The sequence below is a fragment of the Gadus macrocephalus genome, chromosome 19 (assembly GCF_031168955.1).
Source record: "Gadus macrocephalus chromosome 19, ASM3116895v1".
Classification (NCBI taxonomy): domain Eukaryota; kingdom Metazoa; phylum Chordata; class Actinopteri; order Gadiformes; family Gadidae; genus Gadus; species Gadus macrocephalus.
In genome coordinates, this window is record NC_082400.1 from 3,322,705 (window position 1) to 3,344,151 (window position 21,447).

The following is a 21,447-nucleotide window of genomic DNA, read 5'->3' on the forward strand; positions in this document are numbered from 1 at the left end:
GGTGGAAAAAAGCTATTCTAGTTATACTTCTAACATGTTGGTCAAAACACAGAAGTTGCACTTCCTCATTGTGTTTTCTCTACAGCCTGAAAAATTGCCCAATAAACGATCAAAGTCTACACATGAAAAATGATCATTTAAATCCACAAACAACATATGTGTAATCCGGCCCGCATATAAAGACCGAGACCAGAAAACAATTACTTTTTCTGCATTGAAACCCATTCATGTTTTACGATCTCATAGGTCCCATGGGGGTCGACCGGAAAAGGCGGGACTTCGCCACTCTGTTGCCCTTAAGCGCCTCAAACCAGGAAATTACGTCATGTTCGCGCGTAAAACCAACTCGGGCGGGCGGTGTACGAATGCGGCATACAAGCAAAGATGGCTGCGCCCATATTGGACGGCAAGTTATGATGTATTTTCTTTGTATTTTTTACCACTTTGGTCCCTTTAATGTAATTTTAAATGATCTTACACACTTGATTACATTGCTGCTTTAATCCGGTCACCCATGTATGTATTGCACGGTCTTGCTGTGCGTGCAATACAATGTAACGTTTTTACTTCGAGCTGGTTTGCTAAGAGGCTAATGTAGCTAACAATAACAATGCATGGCTTTGTTGAAATGTTAATGGTTCGCGGTGATCCTTCAAGGATGAGGCTTCCGTTGAGATAACCGTTTATTTTCAATGTGAAATTATTATTTCACATTGACCTGACACTGTACCCAAAAAGGGAGAATGATGAACATGTTTTTAGCCTACTTTTGTTGGAAAACTATACTTGAGGTGGGGAATGGTCGAAAATTTGTGTTTTTGGTAGTGGTTTAATAAAAAATGGATAGGCATACAGAGATTGAAAAAGTTATAAATGGTTGTAGATTAGTTTAAGGTGGGTTTCACCTCAGAGCGTTCTGTTTATTCATTCACAGCATACTTCACAAGTTGCAGTCTGTAACATAAATCGTGTTTTTCTTTTTAGTCTTCCTCAACCAGAGCATGGTGGCGTTCCTTGACAAGGACAGAACCGTGCCTTACCAGCCCACAGACGGCTGCATTGGGGATGAGGGCACCGGGATGGCTACCAACCTACACCCTGCAGATTGCTCTTGCACGGGTGAGTTATTAAGAAGCATTACACTGTTGACATGAGCGTACTTCAACAGTCATTTATCCCTGGGAGCTGCAAGTACTGTGCTGACGGGTTTCTTTTTTATGATTCAGATACCTGCAATATCAAGCCAACTGCACCACTGCCGGTGAATGAGGGTTTTACCAAAGCTCAAACACACTTCCTCATCCACCTGATGAAGGTCCACCTTGAGGTAGAGGGCGGGATACCTGTAAAGTCCCTCGATGACCTCAACCGGCGGCTGAGGCTGGGCAAGAAGCCAAAGAAGCTGCTGTGGGAGGAGATGACTGGGAAGCTTGCCGGACAGTTCAAGGAGGACTTCCAGACCGACAAGGTGGCGCGCAAGTGGTTGACGCTGGTGGAGAGATATGAGAAAGTCAAGCAGAAGAACGTGTTGAAAGAAAAGAGGCCTTTCCGCTTCCAATTCTACAGGGAGATGGACGAGCTGCTTGGGGGAGACAATGACGTGGAGCCACCTGGTGTGAAGAGCGATTGTGCTGGGGTGGTGACAGGCATACTCGGTGCACTGAGGCAGTCCAACGGTGCTCCCTCACCAGCGTTATCAGACGGGGCTCCCTCAGCTGGGCCTTCCAGCACCACAGTGTTGCCACCTCCGGGTCGAGCCCCCACCGGACCCTCTGACACCCTGAGGTTGCGGAACCGGAAGAGGATGAATGACCTGAGGGACATGACAGAGGATGACCTCTTGGCCTATCTTGAGAGGTCAGATGCTGCTGCCACGGCTGCTTCCCAGAGGCGGCACGAAGACACCCTGAGCGAGATGAGGGCGCTGAGGGAGGATCAGAGGGAGCTCCTCCAGTTGTTCAGCAGGATGGTGGACAAGATGTGAGACGGGACGACAACGGTCACAAACCTTCAAAGGAGACTTGTCTCCTTTTCTATTTTTTTAAGTCTTTTATTTGCACTCTCAAATCTTATATAAAATTTTACTATTTTTACCGTGTACTTTTTTATTATTGGGTCGAATCTAAACGTCAACATCACTTCTATTGGAATACTTCCGGAACCACACTAAATCCCATTAATTTTCTCCATTAGATTTTGATTAAAAGCCATTATGTCGTAACCATCCAAAGTATACTTACAACGCGCCATTATATTGTGAAACGATGCTCCTGCATAAGCCACAAGTTAAAGACGTTAGGATCTAGGTTTTAGAAAAACACATGGTCATTTGAAACCACTTACTACTACACTACCCACAATCCTAAATTGTAGCATGTCTTTGATTGGAGCTTGCTGTTACCAGGGAAACGTTTACCCTCGAAAGGCAAGTCGTCGGACAGCTACCACTGAATTAGATTGCTTAGCAAAGCAACCATGATTTCCCTTCGATTAATGGAAGGTTAGAGAGTTGCAAGAGCTGTAGAGGAAATTGGCTGTACATGTTAAAATATGTAAATATATGATATAGCACTTTGATAATTTTGGTAGCATAAAAGCAGAATACATAATGTTGAATGAATACAAGACTGAATTCAAATGAGAAACGTTATTACGCTGTGACTGGAGTCGGGAACGTACCATGTCGAAGACAATGCTATACACTTCTATGAAACACTACATAGACCAAACATACATCCACATAGAAAATATGACAATAAAAAAAATAAACAATATAATAACAAAGGTTACGAGATGCAAGAAACGCGCTAAAAGATTGGGTTGTAACCATTGCGAACAATGGTTTATGGGATGAGTAGTTCTTGCACTCATTCCAAAAAATAATGCATTCAGTCTTGTACCTTTTTCTTTTCTGTTTTCCAAATTAATTTTTGCCACAAATCAAACGTTTCATGCTCACGACTAGCTTGATGAAAGATGGCTTGGTTCCAGGCTTAAAAGTCTTTAAAAAACAATTTTACAAAAAGTAAATGGTGAAAATGAATGGGAAATGTACTTCCGGAACCAGAGCTGTTAAAAAAGGGGGCGGTCACCGTTGTGTAAAGTAATTATAACCCCATTCGTTTTTTTCAAAGACAGCCCAAATTGTATGTAAACAACAAATGCCAATTTTACCATGCTAACGTGAAACAAGGGGGTAAAATCAGGTTGAAATCCCCCGTTCGTCACGGCGCGGGCTAGACGTCTTTAGAATAATTTGCATGCTCACAAATGTTATTTTTTTTTTATGAATGGAGGCAACCAAATGCAAGAATGACTTCACAGCTGAGTGTAGACTACAAATGCGATGAACTATTTAGGCTACTGACCACTTGTTTTTTAACCCAACAAAAGCCTCGAAAGAAATGTTCCTCTGCGTCTTTCGTAGATCGTACCATCTTTCCCCGTCTTCGTTTCAAGCGACTGCGTCACCTTCTCTCTCACATTATCAGCAACTTGCGGATTTCACCGTCTTTCCAGTTAGAACTCCTCACTAGTGATATCGCTGCGTTGTCTCTGTTCTAGAGTAGGCTATAGTCACCGTAAGTCAATGAGATCAATGGAAAATATACGAAGCAGTTAAACTGTGATTCTGAAAAAGTATAAATTATATCAATTATCTTTTATGACATATTTTGTGTTGATTTGTTAAACATTTGTACGGAAGTTAATGGTTGAGAATTTACCAGGTTACGAAGTCCGAAGTAGTTGAAGCATCGGAGAATGGTCGGACGGCTTCGCCCTCTGCCAATTGACTTCCATTGTAAAAAACAAAATCTGAAAGGAAGTGCGATTCCAAGCTAATCTGCACATTGAACATTGGAATGGAGTCCATAGGTGAAAAAACGTTGATTTCCCCCGTGTGGACCAACTTAGTTATGTTACATTCTTGTGTGAGACTTGTTTGTTCATGCTTATTAGTACGTTTTGGGTTGTAATTTTGCTTCCCATCAAGATGTTTTCCATCGAGGCCAAGGAAAAGAGGTTAGGAAAGGACATAGGACATCATTTTGTGACTATCCAGTCGCAGCCTTTCTTCCTAGGAGCTCGGTGACAGTCCCAGTACACGGTTCCCGGGGCAAGAAGAAGGGAAGAAGTTGTCGATATTTTCTTAGAAAACTTTTATTGGAGAAAACCCGACAAAATGTTTTTCATCACACAAGACTCACTACATTCCTATCACACTGTAGTATAACATTTTTCTCGATGGAGATCTATGCAAATAGATATTTAGAATCCAGTAACCAGTCATACCAGTTCAAACACCTCGTCTCTAGCAAATGTACAAATGAGTGTTGGTTAACATTCTTAACTAGTTAGTTTTTTTTTTTTTTTAAGTATGGCGACCAGTAAGGTTGTATATTGCGACCAACTGAATACCCCGACCTCTCACAATTTAGGAGATCTATGGTGGACTATGCTGGCATGTCAGGGGCTAGGAGGTAGCCTACTTCCAACACGCGGTCATTGTCAGAGAGTACAGTAGAAACATGGTGTTGCACCATCCTTGGTAGAAGACCAGTTCCCCATGTATAAAGGCTCCTTCTAAGGTTTTGAAAACACAACCATTCAGATTTTCATGGGTTTATACAGTAATTCAACATTCTCTGATATATTATTTTATTTTATAAATGTCGACAAAATCTGGTCACAGAATTGTACTCACTGCATCTTTATGGTTTACTACAACCCCGACTTCAGTAGTGTTCTCAACAGCAACTATAATTCATTGTTAAACAATAAACATTTACAATGAATCAAAATGTGTAATTTTTTTTCAAATCTTTATATACAATTATAAAAAAAAGTATATGCTATTAAAAAATCACAGATCCTTCTTTTAGTTAATTATAAAAATATATTATTTGTTAAAGGAGCTATATGTTACAAATGTACTGTACTCCATCATACAATGACCATGATATGCATCAGAGATAAAGGAAACATGTAAATCCAAGTACTGGCTTTTCCAACTGGATCAACTGAGACTATACTGGAATCTACCACACCTAAAAAGACTCGGCCTCTTTCCAAGAAGCCCCATGACAACAGCTATGAGAAAAACACATTTGACAGATGGAGACAAGACGGATGCCACATAAACTGGTTTATAATTTGCAAACAATAAATAAATGAAACACGTATCCATTAGCGGATCACCTTCCAGTGTAGGACTCGTCGTTGCTTGTCATTGTCAAAGAATAATGTAGCGCTTGGCTCGTCTTGCTCTTGTGTGTTCAGTGTCCCTGAACACACCACCTGGCAATCGGCGTGAGCTCAAATAGGATGAATTGGGACTGTACTTCTAATTGAACGGCTTGATGTTTAGGTTACATATTGTACCTTTAAAAAGGTGCTGTAGGAACGTTTTAAGGGTGCACTCACACTAGGCCATCTGGCCGTGGCCTTGGCCGTTTTCACACCTAACCGTGCTCAAATCTGCCAGTGCCATCTGGCCGTGGCCGTTGACCGTTTTCACACACTATCTGAGCTATAATTTTTGTGCAAATTGTTACAAATGGCCTGGCCTGCTCTGTAAGAATACCTGTTTCGAGTTCATGCGCCTGCACTAGAAAGCTTCCAGGTCATTTCTGATCTATAAGGTCATCCATTTCCTGATTGGTTAAGATAATCCATCCTGCATGTCAATCACAGCTATGTGATTGACATGCAACTAGGAGAAGAGAAGGAGGGGACTTCTTTCGGTATTTTAGTTTCTAAATGATGCTCTCTTCAGCTCTCTTTCGTTACAACTCACTTAATACCTACTGCACCTTCCAAAGAAAACAATTAACAAGATTATGTGAAAACTTGATACCATATTCCAAACTTCGATGTTTAACAACTTAAAATATGAAAAGTCTAGAACAATGCATTTTCTTTCATCATTTAAAATTGGCAAGAACAGAAAACCGTTAGTAATCACATATTCTGTAAAAAGGTAGACACCAATCCAATTATAATAAATAAAACATTTAATTAAATGAATATGTCTTGGAGAGAAATCACAATTTGTAAAATCCCATCTCATCTCATCCAATCACACCTCATCCAATCACAGCTAATCCAATCCGCTGCGAGATAGAAAGTCCTCGAGTGCGCTCAGTCGCTCCACCAGCCTCACATCAGCATCCTCCTCCTCATCGCCAGCCAGGCCCCCGTTGGCACGGCAACGCCTGCGAGTCACTGCTGACGAGCGCATGGATGACGTCAGCAGAGCCGTGGAGATGAGTCCACTTCCAGCTGAGAGAGGGACAGAGAGAGAGCGATAAGGTTGAGAGACCGAGAAGGATTTGAGAGGTCAGCGGCAGAAACATAAATATTAGAGGGAGCTAGAAACAGAGTGATAGAAAGATACAGCTAGAAAGATAGTGATAACGAGATAGAGACAAAGAAAGATAGAAATAGGGAGATAGAGACGCACACTGTCGATAGATAAACTGTGTGAGACAGACTCATCCTGGCGCTTAATGTGTTAAATGCATCAGCGTGTGTTTTCCAGCATACGTTTTATGTGGGTGTCTGTCCAAATTCCCCAACGGCCCGACAATTTGCTGCTAGTCTTGGAGTTACCGCTAATCAAACAATAATTCCAATAATGCGTGCGGCTGAGCGGGTGCCTGTTACGTCCAAAGAGGCATAATTATGCTTTGTAGAACTGGATCGGACGAGGTGCCTTTGCTTTCACATCTCAAGCGAACCGTACCAGGGTTCGTTTGGAAGCAAACCGAGACCAGCTGTTCAGGGAGGTCTCGGGCCGGTTGACAAAATGAGGTTCACTGGTTCGCATCACAGTGAGGTGGTTGCATTCACACCAACGCAAACGTAACGAACCAAGGGACCAAACTAGTGCGCACTAAATGCTGTTGGTGTGAAAGCACAAATAAACTGCAGAAACAGAAGTATCGTCATGTAATCCATTGATTTCAACAATGTAACTGTATTCAAAATACCAATAATTTAAATTGTAACTGTAACGAATACAGTTAGCTATAATTTGTATTCTGAATACGTAACGCCGGTACATGTATTCCGATACTCCCCAACACTGATTACGACCCACGCGACTTTATGACGCGACTATATTTTTATAAACAAAAAGTTCATTGATGAAATTATCCTTTATCTTTCCCTTGTTAACAGTTAACACATTAACATATCTATGGTTTGATATGACTGTAACTGAAAGGTAAGATACTCAAATTTCCAGTTTGTTTATGTGGACATGAAAGGTCACTGTTGAAGGAATACGGCCCTTAATAATGGATACCATTCAGTTTAGTTTCTGTTACCTCATCACGTGTCTTCACTTTTTAAAAAATAAGCCTATAAATAAGTGCAATTTGTGTGTGTAGTTTGAGTTCTTTATTATAAATGTTTAATGAGTAAAACCAAAAATGTTGCCAATAGTAACAGGAGAAGGCACTAATCACACATTTGTAATTACTAGAAGCCTCATGGGTCATGGCAGAGCTTCAGTGTAGCCTAGAAACTTCAGAAGACCATAGGATAAGAGTAGGCTACTCCGATGACTGCAAGGAAAATAAAGTTGCGTGAACATTGTGCAAAGTGTTGAGGAAATTGCACCATAGGACTAATCCCTGTGGGCAACTCACACAGGCGCTATTGTGGATGACGGATAGCCAAGGAAAATACACCACTACCTGTTCTGCTGGTGTTTATCAAATAACAAACCTGTTATTTTAAGAAGGTCGAGCATTTTGGCATCTTTTGGCCATATTTAAACATTGAATTTGCGGCCAAATAGCCAAATCTATGGCTGCAACAGATTATTGGGAGCCATGGAAAACTGAACCCTGGGGAGAACCCCAGAACATTTGATTAATGATTATTATTAGAACCTCCCAGTTTAAAGTCCATCTCTGTCAGGTTCCCACACAGGAAACTAGTGCTACCAAAGGTTTGAATAGGGATTTTATATCCGCGCACAAAACTAACACAGCATAATTTGGTTACTTGACTATTTGGGCCCAGCCCAAAATATGATATAGAGATAGATAGATAAATAGATAGAAGACAGAAAGAAAGACAGAGCGAAAGAGAGGGAGAGGGGTAGGCAGGAGGTTAGGTTGATAGATCACCTGGTCCAAGGCGACGTCTTCTCGGCCTGGGGGCGTGGCTAAAGTCTAAGAGGCGTGGCCTCTTTTGGTGAGCCATGCAGAGGACACGCCCACCTCGCTCCCGTGGCTCCTCGAATATAGTCTCCAAGCTAAGATTCAATAATAATAAATAATAAATGTGTTGCAAATGGTTAATATAATATAAAAGTCTCAAAGCAAGAATACAAATATAATATAAATAATACAAATATTAATAACAGTATATAATTAAATTATATGTAAAAAATATAAATGATTATAATATAGTCTCCAAGCTATGAAAAAATACCAATAATAATATTAAACATAGTTTCACACACTCAGATCACTTCCTATGGACCTGAAGAGGACCTGAAGAGGACCCCACTGGTACTGTGACGTCAACATCCAAACAGAGGAGTCTAAACCTCAACTGTTGTTGATACCACCTTGTTTCTCTCCCACTCTCACCCTCCCTCCCACTCTGTCTCTGGACTATCTCTCCTCTCACCTTTCAGCAAAGTATTCCTATTTGTGCATAATGTAACCAAACTGTCTCTTTTGCAAATATGCCTATGCATTAAGAAAATATGATTATGATTCCTATGAAATATGATTATTTTCATATAATTCCTACCTAGCAAACTAATATCTGAAAATTCGGGCCCAGCCCTAAATAACAATATATCATAAAAATATGAAATTAAAAATACATAATTTTGTCTCCAAGCTCCATCAAATATTAATGATCATAATTTATAGAAATGCGTTGTAATTAAAAGAAAGATAATAATGATAATCATCATACTGCACTAATAATATAATTAGAAAATCATAATAGTATCAAATCGTAATTACGTAATAAAATGTTAAAACAAATAAGATATGATAATACTAAATGTTGCTCTATTAAGGGTGCTGAGCTGTGATGTGAGAGGACAGAGCAGGAGAGGCCTGTGAGAGCTCCTCCCTCTAGAGGCACCTTTGGCGGTTGTGGTGGGTGTAGATGAGTGTGTACCTGTTGTTGCTAGGCGACCGATAGTTCTGATTGGTGTAAATCTCCTCCAGGCTAAACTCTTTCTTCTTTAGTCTGAAGAGGAATAGAAAAATAATCAGTCGCCATTGGCTTGTCAGAAAAGGTCCCTAGGGCAACGACCCCTGACCTCACCATGTTAAACCAACATTTTATAACCTATTTGAAATAATTAGTTAGTCAGGGGCCCCTGTAACCTCTAGGGTCCCCTCACCTCTAACCTCTAGGGTCCTCTCACCCCTAGGGTTTAGGAGGCCCCTGTACCCTCTAGGGTCCTCTCACCCCTAGGGTTTAGGAGGCCCCTATACCCTCTAGGGTCCTCTCACCTTTAGGGTTTAGGAGGCCCCTATACCCTCTAGGGTCCTCTCACCCCTAGGGTTCAGGAGGCCCCTGTACCCTCTAGGGTCCTCTCACCCCTAGGGTTTAGGAGGCCCCTATACCCTCTAGGGTCCTCTCACCTTTAGGGTTTAGGAGGCCCCTATACCCTCTAGGGTCCTCTCACCCCTAGGGTTCAGGAGGCCCTGATATCCTCTAGGGTCCTCTCACCCCTAGGGTTTAGGAGGCCCCTATACCCTCTAGGGTCCTCTCACCCCTAGGGTTCAGGAGGCCCCTATATCCTCTAGGGTCCTCTCACCTCTTGGGTCGGGGGAGGCCCCTGTACCCTCTAGGGCCCTCTCACCCCTAGGGTTTAGGAGGCCCCTGTACCCTCTAGGGTCCTCTCACCCCTAGGGTTTAGGAGGCCCCTGTACCCTCTAGGGTCCTCTCACCCCTATGGTTTAGGAGGCCCCTGTACCCTCTAGGGTCCTCTCACCTCTTGGGTCGGGGGAGGCCCTTATACCCTCTAGGGTCCTCTCACCCCTAGGGTTCAGGAGGCCCCTATATCCTCTAGGGTCCTCTCACCCCTAGGGTTTAGGAGGCCCCTATACCCTCTAGGGTCCTCTCACCTTTAGGGTTTAGGAGGCCCCTATACCCTCTAGGGTCCTCTCACCCCTAGGGTTTAGGAGGCCCCTGTACCCTCTAGGGTCCTCTCACCCCTAGGGTTTAGGAGGCCCCTGTACCCTCTAGGGTCCTCTCACCCCTAGGGTTTAGGAGGCCCCTATACCCTCTAGGGTCCTCTCACCTCTTGGGTCGGGGGAGGCCCCTATACCCTCTAGGGTCCTCTCACCTCTTGGGTCGGGGGAGGCCCCTATACCCTCTAGGGTCCTCTCACCTCTTGGGTCGGGGGAGGCCCCTGTACCCTCTAGGGTCCTCTCACCCCTAGGGTTTAGGAGGCCCCTGTACCCTCTAGGGTCCCCTCACCTCTTGGGTCGGGGGAGGCCCATGGGCGTCAGCTCAGCGTCTCGTTTGGGCATCGACTTCCTGATTGGGATTTCAGATACACGCTTGATCCGGACCTTCAGGTCCAGGTCAAGCGTGACCTGTCCGGTCTTCCGTGGTCCAGTCTTCCGTTGGCGCTCTGCGGCAGCGGGAGCCGGTGATTGGCTTGAAGCCGTGCTGCTGGCCGCTCCGTCGGCCAATGAGCCGTGAGCCCCGAGCCTCTTCAGCCGATGGGAACATCTGGAGAGGGACCTGGAGTCATATCAGCGGTATTGTCACGTTTGACATTTTTACTAAATATTAGGGGTGTGACGAGATCTCGTGCCACGAGATCTCGCGAGATTAAACTCGACGATATTACCCGTCGCGTAAAAAAATCGGTCTCGCAAGATTTTTGATTTATCCAAACTTCTAATTGTCGCCTGTGGGGGCAGTAATGCGCCTTTGCTACATCTAGCCTGCCAGAACCTATAGAAGGAGAAGGAAAAGAAGAGGAGGAGAAGGAGGGGAAGCAAGTGAAGCATCGAAAGCAGCCATAAGCTGTGTTCGAAATCGTTCCCTATCACGGATATAGTGTACTATATAGGGTGCTCGCCATTTTGTAGTGGTGTTCGAATTCTCAGTGGTTAATTTCATGCACTATATAGTGCACTTAAAATACCCAAAATTTGAGTGTACATACGATGTAGCCTACATGTTACTCCCGTATACCACAATGCAATGCGGTCGTGTTTTTCCGGAGGAGAAGAAGAGGCTGAATAACCGCGAAAACTAATACATTTAATCAAAGTACATTTTGGGTACTTTGATTTGGTTTTGCACATAATATTGTTTGCACTTGAAAAAAAGTGAATTACTTAATTAAATTTATTTTTATTTAACTTTTATAAATTTTAGTTTTAGTTTCAATTTCATGCATGCACAGAGTTATAATAAAACATTTCAAAATGCATGCGCGACTTGGTTAAATAAAAGTCTGTTGGTCCAGTCATATACATTGTAGTTTTCTTAAAATCTCGTCTCGTCTCGTTCTCGTGAACCCAATATCGAGTCTTGTCTCGTCTCGTGAGCTGAATGCATCGTCACACCCCTACTAAATATTGAAACTAATTATTCTGTTTGTGAGATACGTGACTGACCTTACAGAGCTGCACTTTGGGGCCAAAGGTTTTCCATAACTAGAAAGATCAGAAATAAATCAAACACATGATGAATACTGACATGAGCATCAATGTCCTTCATAAAGACCGACCGGCAGAGGGAGATGGACAGTACCTGTGGTCGTTACCCAGGCCGGGCGGGGCTGTCCGGTCTCTCAGCGGGCGTTCTGGAGGCCATTGGCCCGCTGTCGCTAGGAGACAAAGTCTGGCTGTCTCTATGGCAACGGGCGAGAGGTGGACAAGCGCATGAAGAGGGCGGAGCCGAAGGCCTGTCGTCATGGAGACATGAGGTGAGTTGATTTGAAGGGCGGTTAGTGATCGGCCCTGTGGTGAGCGGAGGGAAAAGAAGCAGCATCCTGATTGGCCTGCGGTGGAGCCTGACCAGAACAAACAGGAGATGGGAGTCCCTGATTGGCTTGTAGATGGTGTGGAGGTCTCTGATTGGCCGGGAGGTGGCGAAGAGGTCTCAGATTGGCAAGGAGGTGGTGCGGAGTAACTGACTGAATGGCTGCACAAGATGTCTTGTGATTGGTCAGACTGTGCCGTAGGGTCTGTTGGACATGTTTGGCATAGTGGATTGTCTCCAACAAACAGGACGTTATGAGTGGCACCGTTGGGCCACGAACGGCCAGGGACGCGAGAGCTCACTGATTTGTCTAAGCAGTGCGAGAGGGGGAGCCGAGATTGGCCGCATGGCAACAGCATATTACTTGATTGATGGAGAGGTGGAATAGAACACTGTGATTGGACGATGGTCGCATTGGACGTTACCCCTGAAGCAGCGGGACAGGAATTGGGAATGTCCCTGCAGACTCTTCTCTTCTTAAATCCCTTTAGCTCCTTCCGCTGTCCTGAGGACCCGCCTCCTTTTTCTCCTGACATCGGCTTGCTGCCGCCACCAGCAGTCTTTTTCAATTGAAAATGTCCCCCGTTCAAAGACCACCTCCTCTTCCCTTTAGCGGGCACCTCCCCTTCCAGCGCAGTGGACTTAAGCTCCTCCCCCATGGTGCTGGAACCTGCTCTCTGAGTCGTCACAGCACCCGTTGCTAGCGGCGACCTGCAGACCAGGATGGAGGGACACCCCACTGCTAGGTGGGGCCTCCCCGTCGCTATTGAAGGCGTTCCTGTTGTTAGGGAGGGCAATCTAGGTGCTAAAAGGGGCACTTCTGTTGCTATGGGCGACTTACAGTTCAGGTGAGAAGGCGTTACCGTTGCTAGGGAGGGTGTTCTTGTGCTAAGGGGCAATGGACAAGTCATGTGGGAGGGCATTCCCATTGATAGGGTTTGAGTTCCTGTTGCTAGGGACAATGCCCGGGTCAGGTGGGAAGGTGCTCCTGTAGCTAAGGAGGGCGTTACTGTTGCCGGGGGCAAAATAGAGGTCAGGTTGGAGGGCCCTCCCGTTGTGAGGCAGGGCGTTGCCGTTTCTCGGCGTGTCCTGCAGGTCAGGCGGGAGGGCGTTGGTTTCAATAGAGGCGACACACAGGTCCTGGTGGAGGAGACGGGGGCCGTGGTCTCCGTGCATGGTGCCGCCCCTTTGGACAGAACACACAGAAGAGGACATCAGTGTTACAGTGCTAGTGAACATGAAGTCACGCTTTAAACATTTAATACGTCTCCGATGATCTTTTGTCACTGTTAGTGACAAAAGATCACACAGTGATCTTTTCACTGTTAGTAAAATAACAGCGTAATGCAGAACAGTGCTTTTTTGTCGATGCACCTTGACATCACAAAAAGGTATGGCAACACTTATGCCGCTTTTCCACTGCATGGTACCAGCTCGACACGACTCGACTCAGCTCGCATTTTTTGCGTTTCCACCGCGGTACCATGGTATCTGGTACCTGAAGTGGCTGCTTTTTCTAGTACCTACTCGCTCTAGGTTCCAAGCGAGCTGAGCCGATGCTAAAAGGTGACGTCGGCAGACGGCCGGCGACTGATTGGCCAGAGAGTGTGACGAAGTCACGAGAGCGACATGGCAACCATGCTGGTAACATCCATAGCAGCGCCGCAGCCAACATGTTCCACTTCTCCAACTTCTTCAACATGCCAGCTAATAATAGTAATGCGATCGATGTCCTCCATTGTTGTTATGTGGGTTCTGTCCATGTGTGGGTTGCGTATGTGTTGTTTGCGTCGCGTACACAAATACGTCACGGCCCTTTCGCGCAGCCGACCCCGCCCACGTCCAGGAGGTACTATTTGCGGTGGAAAAGCACCCGTGCTGCTACCGTGTCGAGTCGTGTCGTGTCGAGTCGAGCTACATGTGCGGTGGAAAAGCGTCATTAGAGGGTACTCCAACGCCACGGTGCGTGGGGGTGAGGGGAGGTCGGTCTGAGCAGGTGAGCCTCTCAGAAATGTATGCAGAACACATAGTATAACATCAGGGTGTGTGGCAAATCTTATAATGCTCATACTCAATGACGCAAACTAGCCAAAATGAAAATATCCTTAAAGGGGACATATTATACCACCAGGTGTGGGATTAGTGTGCGATTAGCCTTGCAAGCAGTTTCCAAAAATCTGCCCCATGACATCACTAGTGGGCGTGTCCACCTAGATCTGTGCTGGACAGATGAGCAACATTTACTTCACCCCTCCTGACACGCCCACTCGTGATGTCATATGGGGCAGATTTCCGAAACGGCTTGTAAGGCTAATCACACTCTCACCTGAAGGTATAATATGTCCCCTTTAAGTTGCTGTGAGCGATAACCATGTGGATGATACATGGTTGTGTTATCACAACCATGACAACAAAACAACACGGACAAAGATGTCATGTCAAAACTACATCTGCAGCGCTACATCCGTAGCCACTGTGCAATTAATCTCCGATCCCTCACACGCCGGTGAAACAGAGAGGAGATAACCTTATGCTCCATCCTTTTCCCAAACGTTAGTTGATTCAATTCTACTGGAGTTTTACGTTTTAATCCAGGTGTAAAATAGTGGAGCGATGGCGGTTTGAGGAGGAGGGGGATCATGACGTACAAGTACTTGTCTCCATGTTTTGGAGACATTGTTTTTTTAGAATAGCCAACCACTCTTTGGGAGGAAGTTGGTAAACAAATCACAATTGTTGCGATACAACTGCACACCTTCATGTTGAAAGCAACCTATATTCCCGCAGTGCAAGTAAACATTGGCTTGGAGTAGGGCTGAACGATTAATCGAATTAAAACTGAAATTGCGATGTAATAGAGAGCAATTTGTAAATCGCAACGGCTGTGATAAAAAAAATAATAATTAGGCTTCAATAGTTGGTTAAAGATTTTATATTATCAACTCATGCATCAATTCATCTCAACACATAGGCCTGGCCTAAAGGAAAAAGCAGTAATATGTTGACTGCTTACAATGTTGTGTTGGTCATATTATATAATGATTTATTGCTTGTTTAGTGAATGAACAAACTTTTATCCGTCTCGCTGCGCCCCTTTTACTTGCCCCGCGAGTTTCCACAACTTTTCATAACCACAGTATACATTCACCCCAAGGCAAACGCTGCGTCAGCTTGCAGCACTATTTTTGATTCGGTGCAGAAACTGCAGTCCATCTCACCCGATAATTATCATGGGAGATTTTAATCAAGTGTCGCTTAAAAAGACCTTGCCAAATTTCTACCAGTATGTTTCCTGCCCAACCAGACGGGACAAGATACTGGATCTCTGCTACGGGTCAATTAAAAATGCATACAAATCCGTCTCACTCCCCCCGCTGGGCTCAGCGGATCATAACTGTGTGCATATATTGCCAATTTATAAAACTGTTTTAAAGAAGGAGAGAGTGCAAACTAGGGATGTTAAAGTGTGGACTGAAGACTCCACACTTTGCCTTCAGGAATGCTTTGACTGCACGGACTGGGACACTTTTAAGAACACTTGTGACGATCTTGATGAACTGACAGATGTGTGTTGCTCTTATGCTGTGTTCTGTAAAGACATGATAATTCCTAGCAAAACTGTTAAAATGTATCCAAACAATAAGCCATGGGTAACCAGTGCAGTTAAAGGTGGTCTGGTAAAAAAGAGGCTGGCCTTCCAACAAGGAAGTTTAGCAGATCAGCATGCAGCCAGCAGGGAGCTGAAAACGGAGATCTCAAAAGCAAAAAATGCTTATAAATCTAAAATGGAAGACAATATGGCATCAAACAATCTGGGTTCTGTATGGTCTAGCATGAGGACCAGTAGGCCACCAGAATCCAAAAAGCAGCAGCCGTATTAGTCTGAATGGTTTTAACTCTGACATTGAGTTGTCAAACGCTTTTAATGTTTTTTATAATCGTTTTGACACAGTGGATTTTAGCAACACAACTCAGGAACTGGAGGAACAAAAAGAAGTAGAAAAGGCATTTCTCAAAATCAAAGTGAATAAAAGTCATGGGCCAGACAAAATCTGTGGGCGTCTGCTTAAGTCATGTGCAGTTCAACTCAGTCATGTCTTCAATTACATTTTTAACATGTCTCTTAAAGAACAGCATGTGCCAGAAATATGGAAAGATGCGGTCATTGTCCCTGTTCCCAAATCCAGCTGTCCAAAAACTGATTTTAGACCAGTTGCGCTTACCTCTATTTTAATGAAAACCTTTGAAAAGATGGTGAGAACAGAGCTTTTAAGGAAAACTGAGCGTGTGCTTGACCCCTTGCAATTTGCATATAGGCCACACAGGGGAGTAGAGGATGCCACAGTCACTTTATTTAATTCAATTCTCAGTCATTTGGAGGGACCCGGATCTCACGCCAGGCTTTTATTTGTTGACTTCAGTTCAGCTTTTAACACCATCCAGCCCCATATTTTAACTAACCGGCTTTTAGAACAATTTGATGTGAGTAAGAATCTTGCAGGGTGGATTCTTAACTTTTTAACATGTAGGACACAGAGTGAGAATAAACGGGGCTTTGTCAGACCCTGTCTGCTCATCCACTGGCTCCCCACAGGGCTGTGTGCTATCGCCTTTGCTTTTTATTCTTTATACCAACATGTGTCGGAGCCAGTACGAAAATAGATTGATTTTAAAGTATGCGGATGACTCGGTAGTAGTTCTTAGATGGTGTGATGACTCTTATCTTCAGATAAATGTGTCCAAAACAAAGGATATGTTCATTGATTTTAGAAGGCAGGCTCACAGTCAGGCCCTCACAATAAAAGGTCAGACCATTGAACAGGTAACCTCATAAATATCTTGGGACAGTAATAGATTCTACCCTCAATTTTGATTTAAATTGTGAAGCTGTGTGCAAGGGTCACCAGCGCCTGCACTGTCTGAGGAAGCTTTCCTCTTTTAACATAGACAAGACCATGATGTCTTTGTTTTATTGTGCTTTTATTGAGTCAATTTTAACATTTTCCTTAGCATCATGGTTTGGAAACATATCTTTAAAAAATAAGAATTCCCTCAACAAGATTGTAAAATGGTCCGGTAAGTTCATTGGTGAGCCACAGCCGAACATGGAAGCCCTGTACACCAAACAGTTACAGAGGTTATCGAAATCCGTTCAAAATGATAGCACCCACCCTTTAAACAGTGCATTTCAGCTGCTTCCCTCCAGACAGAGGCTCAAAGTTCCCAAAAGCAGAACAAACCGCTACAGGAACAGTTTTGTTCCTACAGCCATTATCTATACGAATAAATTGTTGCAGCGCCACTAGTGGTGCATAACTTTGTTGCACTTTCTGATGTACTGAGCACCTCTGTGATTTTTGTCTGCGTGTCTGTCTTGTCTTCTGTATTTTTGTTGTGTCCTTTTTTTTTTTATACTGTGTATGCTAAGTGTGTGAACGCCCTTTTCTTGCCCTGCAAACCAAATTTACCCACGGGTATGAATAAAGCAACCTTGAACCTTGAACCTTGATACAGAACATGAGGAACTTTAAAAACAAAAATCGCAGACTAAATCGCAATCGCAATATTGGTCGAAATAATCCAATTCGATGATTTGCCCAAACCGTTCAGCCCTAGATTGTAGCCAAGATTCCTTTGATGTGAGCTACACACAAAGCTCTCACGGAGACGGTGAACCGGGTGAAGGTTTTATTCTGTGCTGGCCACTGAACAATGTGCACGGTGGATCAAGCCTCTCAGCGGATCAGGAGCGGCACAGCTTGTTTAATCAAAGGATTGGCAAAAATGGCCAATTAGACTATTAGCCATTTTTCAAACTGCAGTGATTCTTGCGCAAAGGTAACATGTAATTTCATCTAAATTACAACAGAGGCGTGTAACAATGCTACCATTCTGCTACAAAGGCGTGAGCAGTTTCTGTTGTTTACAGAAATTTATCCGGCAACTTGACAGCATTCATGAGTGAAAGGGGCTCATATCCCTCTCCCTATATCAACCCCCATATGCCTCTATCATTCCCTCCATATCGCTGTCACTGTGGCCCTTCCTCAAAGCTCCATTCATATCTCAATGTGCGTTTATCCATCCCTCCATATCTTTGTCCCCTCAATATCTCTCTCCCTTGATACATCTCTATATGACCTCCCATATACGTCTAAATCTGTCCCTCCATATTTCTCCCCTCATCTATCTCCATCCAGCTATATTCTTTGATACATACGTATCAAAGACGTATATAGATACTACGTATCTATATAACCCTCCCGCCAAGTTTCTATCAACTCCTCCATCTCTCTATTCCACTATTTATCTGATCGCTAAACCTGTCAATCCCTCTCAACTGTGTTTATTCCACCAATTTCATACTTCCTGATGAAAGCACATTGACAAAAGTTTACATTTTCATCTCTATAAATGTAAAGCTCTACGAGCTTTGTGCACAAACTACCTTCTAGGTTACCCAACACGGAACCTGTGGGCACCACCTGGTCTCGCCCCCCCGGCACCACCTGGTCCCCTCCCGGCACCACCTGGTCAGGGACCACCTGCCCCCCCCCCCCCCCCCCCGGCACCACCTGGTCGGCACCACCTGGTCAGGGACCACCTGCCCCCCCCCCCCCCCCCCCGGCACCACCTGGTCAGGGACCACCTGGTCGCCCCCCGGCACCACCTGGTCAGGGACCACCTGCCCCCCCCCCCCGGCACCACCTGGTCGCCCCCCGGCACCACCTGGTCAGGGACCACCTGCCCCCCCCCGGCACCACCTGGTCAGTGACCACCTGGTCGCCCCCCGGCACCACCTGGTCAGGGACCACCTGGTCGCCTCAGGGACCACCTGGTCAGGGACCACCCGGTCAGGGACCACCTGGTCGCCTCAGGGACCACGCGAGTCACACGTGGGGCATGTTCTAAAGATGGCACTAGTCACCATGGAGCTCTGACTAGACTTTGTATTTAATTGTGTTGATGTACTTTTTTGCATCGTAACCCGTGCATTGATGTAGATTTAATGGCAATGTCAATATTGCGCACCGCACAAACGCCCAAATGACTTATATTACGGTTAATATTCCAAAAACAAGTTGGGCTGCTTCAAAATATCAATAACACGTAAATGCCGCATGGACCTGTCGCTTTCGGCTCCACTTATTGGTTCATGTCCGAAATAGTTAGGACAGAGCTTGAGTGTAAAAGACACGGTTACCGCAGAGCTTCAGTGAAAAAGATAAAGCTCGGGGCTACTTAAAGTGATGATAAAATGTTAAGGATGGTTCTATAAAACTGCACACAGAGAGTAAACACACAGGTGCTATTCTATGACGACCATCGCAAAGGGGAAAAACATTTTAACTTTCTAAAATAATTTGGAGTTCTCTCAGATAACACATTTCATTCTGCTCACCTTTGGTTCTATTCTTCCTGGCCATGCCCCCTGACATGGCCCCGCCCTCATCCAGCATAATCCCACCCCTTTGCATGACTAGCAGAGGCAGGTGGAGCCACAAGCGTTCGAGCCCGGCCTCCACAGCAGCCAGACGGAGACAGAGGGGCGCCAGCGCCTCCTTAAGGAGACTGAGGGGGAGGAGCTGCTGCTCCTCCGACAGGCCAGGCCGCCTGTCCTGGAGGGGTGGTCTGGTGGAGTTTGGGGGCGTAACTCCTAGATTGTTTTCATGTTGCTGACTGACATCGTCACAGTGATGACGCAAATCGTTGTCAGCGTGATGACCGACATTGTTGTCACGGTGATGACCCACGTCGATGTCACGGTGATGACCCACGTCGTTCTCATGGTGATGACCCACAACGTCAAGGTGACGACCGACACAGTCCTGGCGTTGATGAATGACTTCCTCAACGTAAAGGTGATGACTGGCCTCATCATGGTCACGTTGAGTGATATTATGGTCCCTGACCACCCAGGTTGCTCCGAGGTCCCATCCACGACCCGGAGAGGAGAGGGTAGGGGCGGGGAGGGGGGGAACCCCGTCCATCTGGGAGGTTGGTGGAGTGAGCATGACAGACACTGGAGAGAGAGAATAGATTACTATAATACGAAAACTCTACTAAATACAAACATATATACTATAACCTCTGTTGCTCATTCAGTATTCACTGTAGCTAACCTAAAATAACAGTCTATCAGTATTTACTGTAAATATCATAATAACCGTCACGCTCAGTTTTACTTGAAGTAAGTTGAATAATACGTTAGTATTTACTGTTCTTAGATTAATAATTCAGTACTTACTTTAAATAACTGATGGTAAACTGAATTACTTTGTCTTTTCACCGTTAAAAACGTAATAACTGTCTCTCTCAGATTGCATTGGTCATAACCCTCCTTCAGTTTGTATTGTACTGGTAATTAACTAATCACTCCCTCTCAGAATGTATTCAATGTAATGGTAATAACTTAATAACTGTCTCTCTCAGAATATACTGGTAATAACCTTATAACAGTCTCTCTCAGGATTTCCTGGTAATAACTTAATAACCGTCTCTGAGAATGTACTGGTAATAACTTAATCACTGTCTCTCTCAGAATGTACCGGTATTAAAGTAACTGTCATTCTCAGAATGTCCTGGTAATAACTTAATAACTGCCTCAAAATGTACTGGTAATAACCCAATAACTGTCTCTCTCAGGATGAACTGGTAATAACTTAATAAATGTCTCTCAGGATGTACTGGTATTCAATTAACTGTCCCTCCATATTTACTGTACAAAGCATAACTTAAGTTAGTAAATCAGTATTTGTTAAAAACGTAATAAGTTTGCCTAGGTATTAACTGTAACTACATGAGGCATCGTTACATGTTTTGATATTAGAAGTTAGTATCTCACTATGATGAACTATACAAATTACGATGTAGCTCCAGATAGCATAATGCTAGTACCCTGTATGAATATGGTAAGCAAGCTAGCTAGCCGACCGGCTAATCCAAACTAAAGACTTACCGCGATTTCTTCCTGGTTTTACGGAGACATCCATCTACTCGGGCACATGCTCATGTTTGTTTTTAAGCAATAAGTCAACAACAAGCTACGGTTTGGTCCCAAGACAACGAGCCACCTCTCCGGCTATCCGACTAGCTGCGCATGGTGCATTCGAGTCGTGTTGGATGGAAGTAATGCTTCAGTTTGGCCACATTAGGCACGATTTCCCAGCCAATCTGGCAACACTGGCCCGATACGTACCTCAGCCGGTGTTGCCAGACTGGGCTGGAAATCTGGCAATACTGACAGCGGAAGAACCATGAAGGAGTTCGCATGGTGCGTTCGAGTCTTGTGGGATTGAAGCGATGCAGCGGCCGAACCACGAAGGAGGTCCGTCAAACCAGTGGAGTGTCCACGACTTCAAAACGATCGACGTTCGTTCAATGACACTAACTTTTTCTTTATTTTAGGATTGTGGGAACTGGGAAGAGAGTGGATTATTGATTTGTATTGAA

At 44.6% G+C, this 21,447-nt stretch overlaps 2 protein-coding genes across 3 annotated transcripts; one reads left to right on the forward strand and one right to left on the reverse strand.

Moving 5' to 3' along the window:
• Positions 1-239: 239 nt before the first annotated feature.
• Positions 240-2,098, forward strand: LOC132447508 (uncharacterized). 2 transcript variants are annotated; one of them, XM_060038309.1, is made up of 3 exons: positions 240-406; positions 985-1,119; positions 1,227-2,098. In XM_060038309.1, the coding sequence occupies exons 1-3, from the start codon at positions 385-387 to the stop codon at positions 1,982-1,984; spliced, it is 915 nt and encodes a 304-aa protein (XP_059894292.1). In that variant the 5' UTR covers positions 240-384; the 3' UTR covers positions 1,985-2,098. The 2 variants fall into 2 exon arrangements, with proteins under 2 accessions (XP_059894292.1, XP_059894293.1); XM_060038310.1 differs by having other exon boundaries at positions 249-418.
• A 3,035-nt stretch (positions 2,099-5,133) lies between these two features.
• On the reverse strand, positions 5,134-21,227 carry wu:fi75a02 (uncharacterized). The gene is made up of 8 exons (XM_060038308.1): positions 20,954-21,227; positions 19,397-20,017; positions 11,764-13,180; positions 11,628-11,666; positions 10,471-10,740; positions 9,157-9,228; positions 8,142-8,269; positions 5,134-6,282 (listed from the first exon to the last, which is right to left on the reverse strand). Exons 1-8 carry the CDS (start codon positions 20,985-20,987, stop codon positions 6,101-6,103), a joined length of 2,763 nt encoding a protein of 920 aa, XP_059894291.1. The 5' UTR covers positions 20,988-21,227; the 3' UTR covers positions 5,134-6,100.
• Positions 21,228-21,447: the final 220 nt, after the last annotated feature.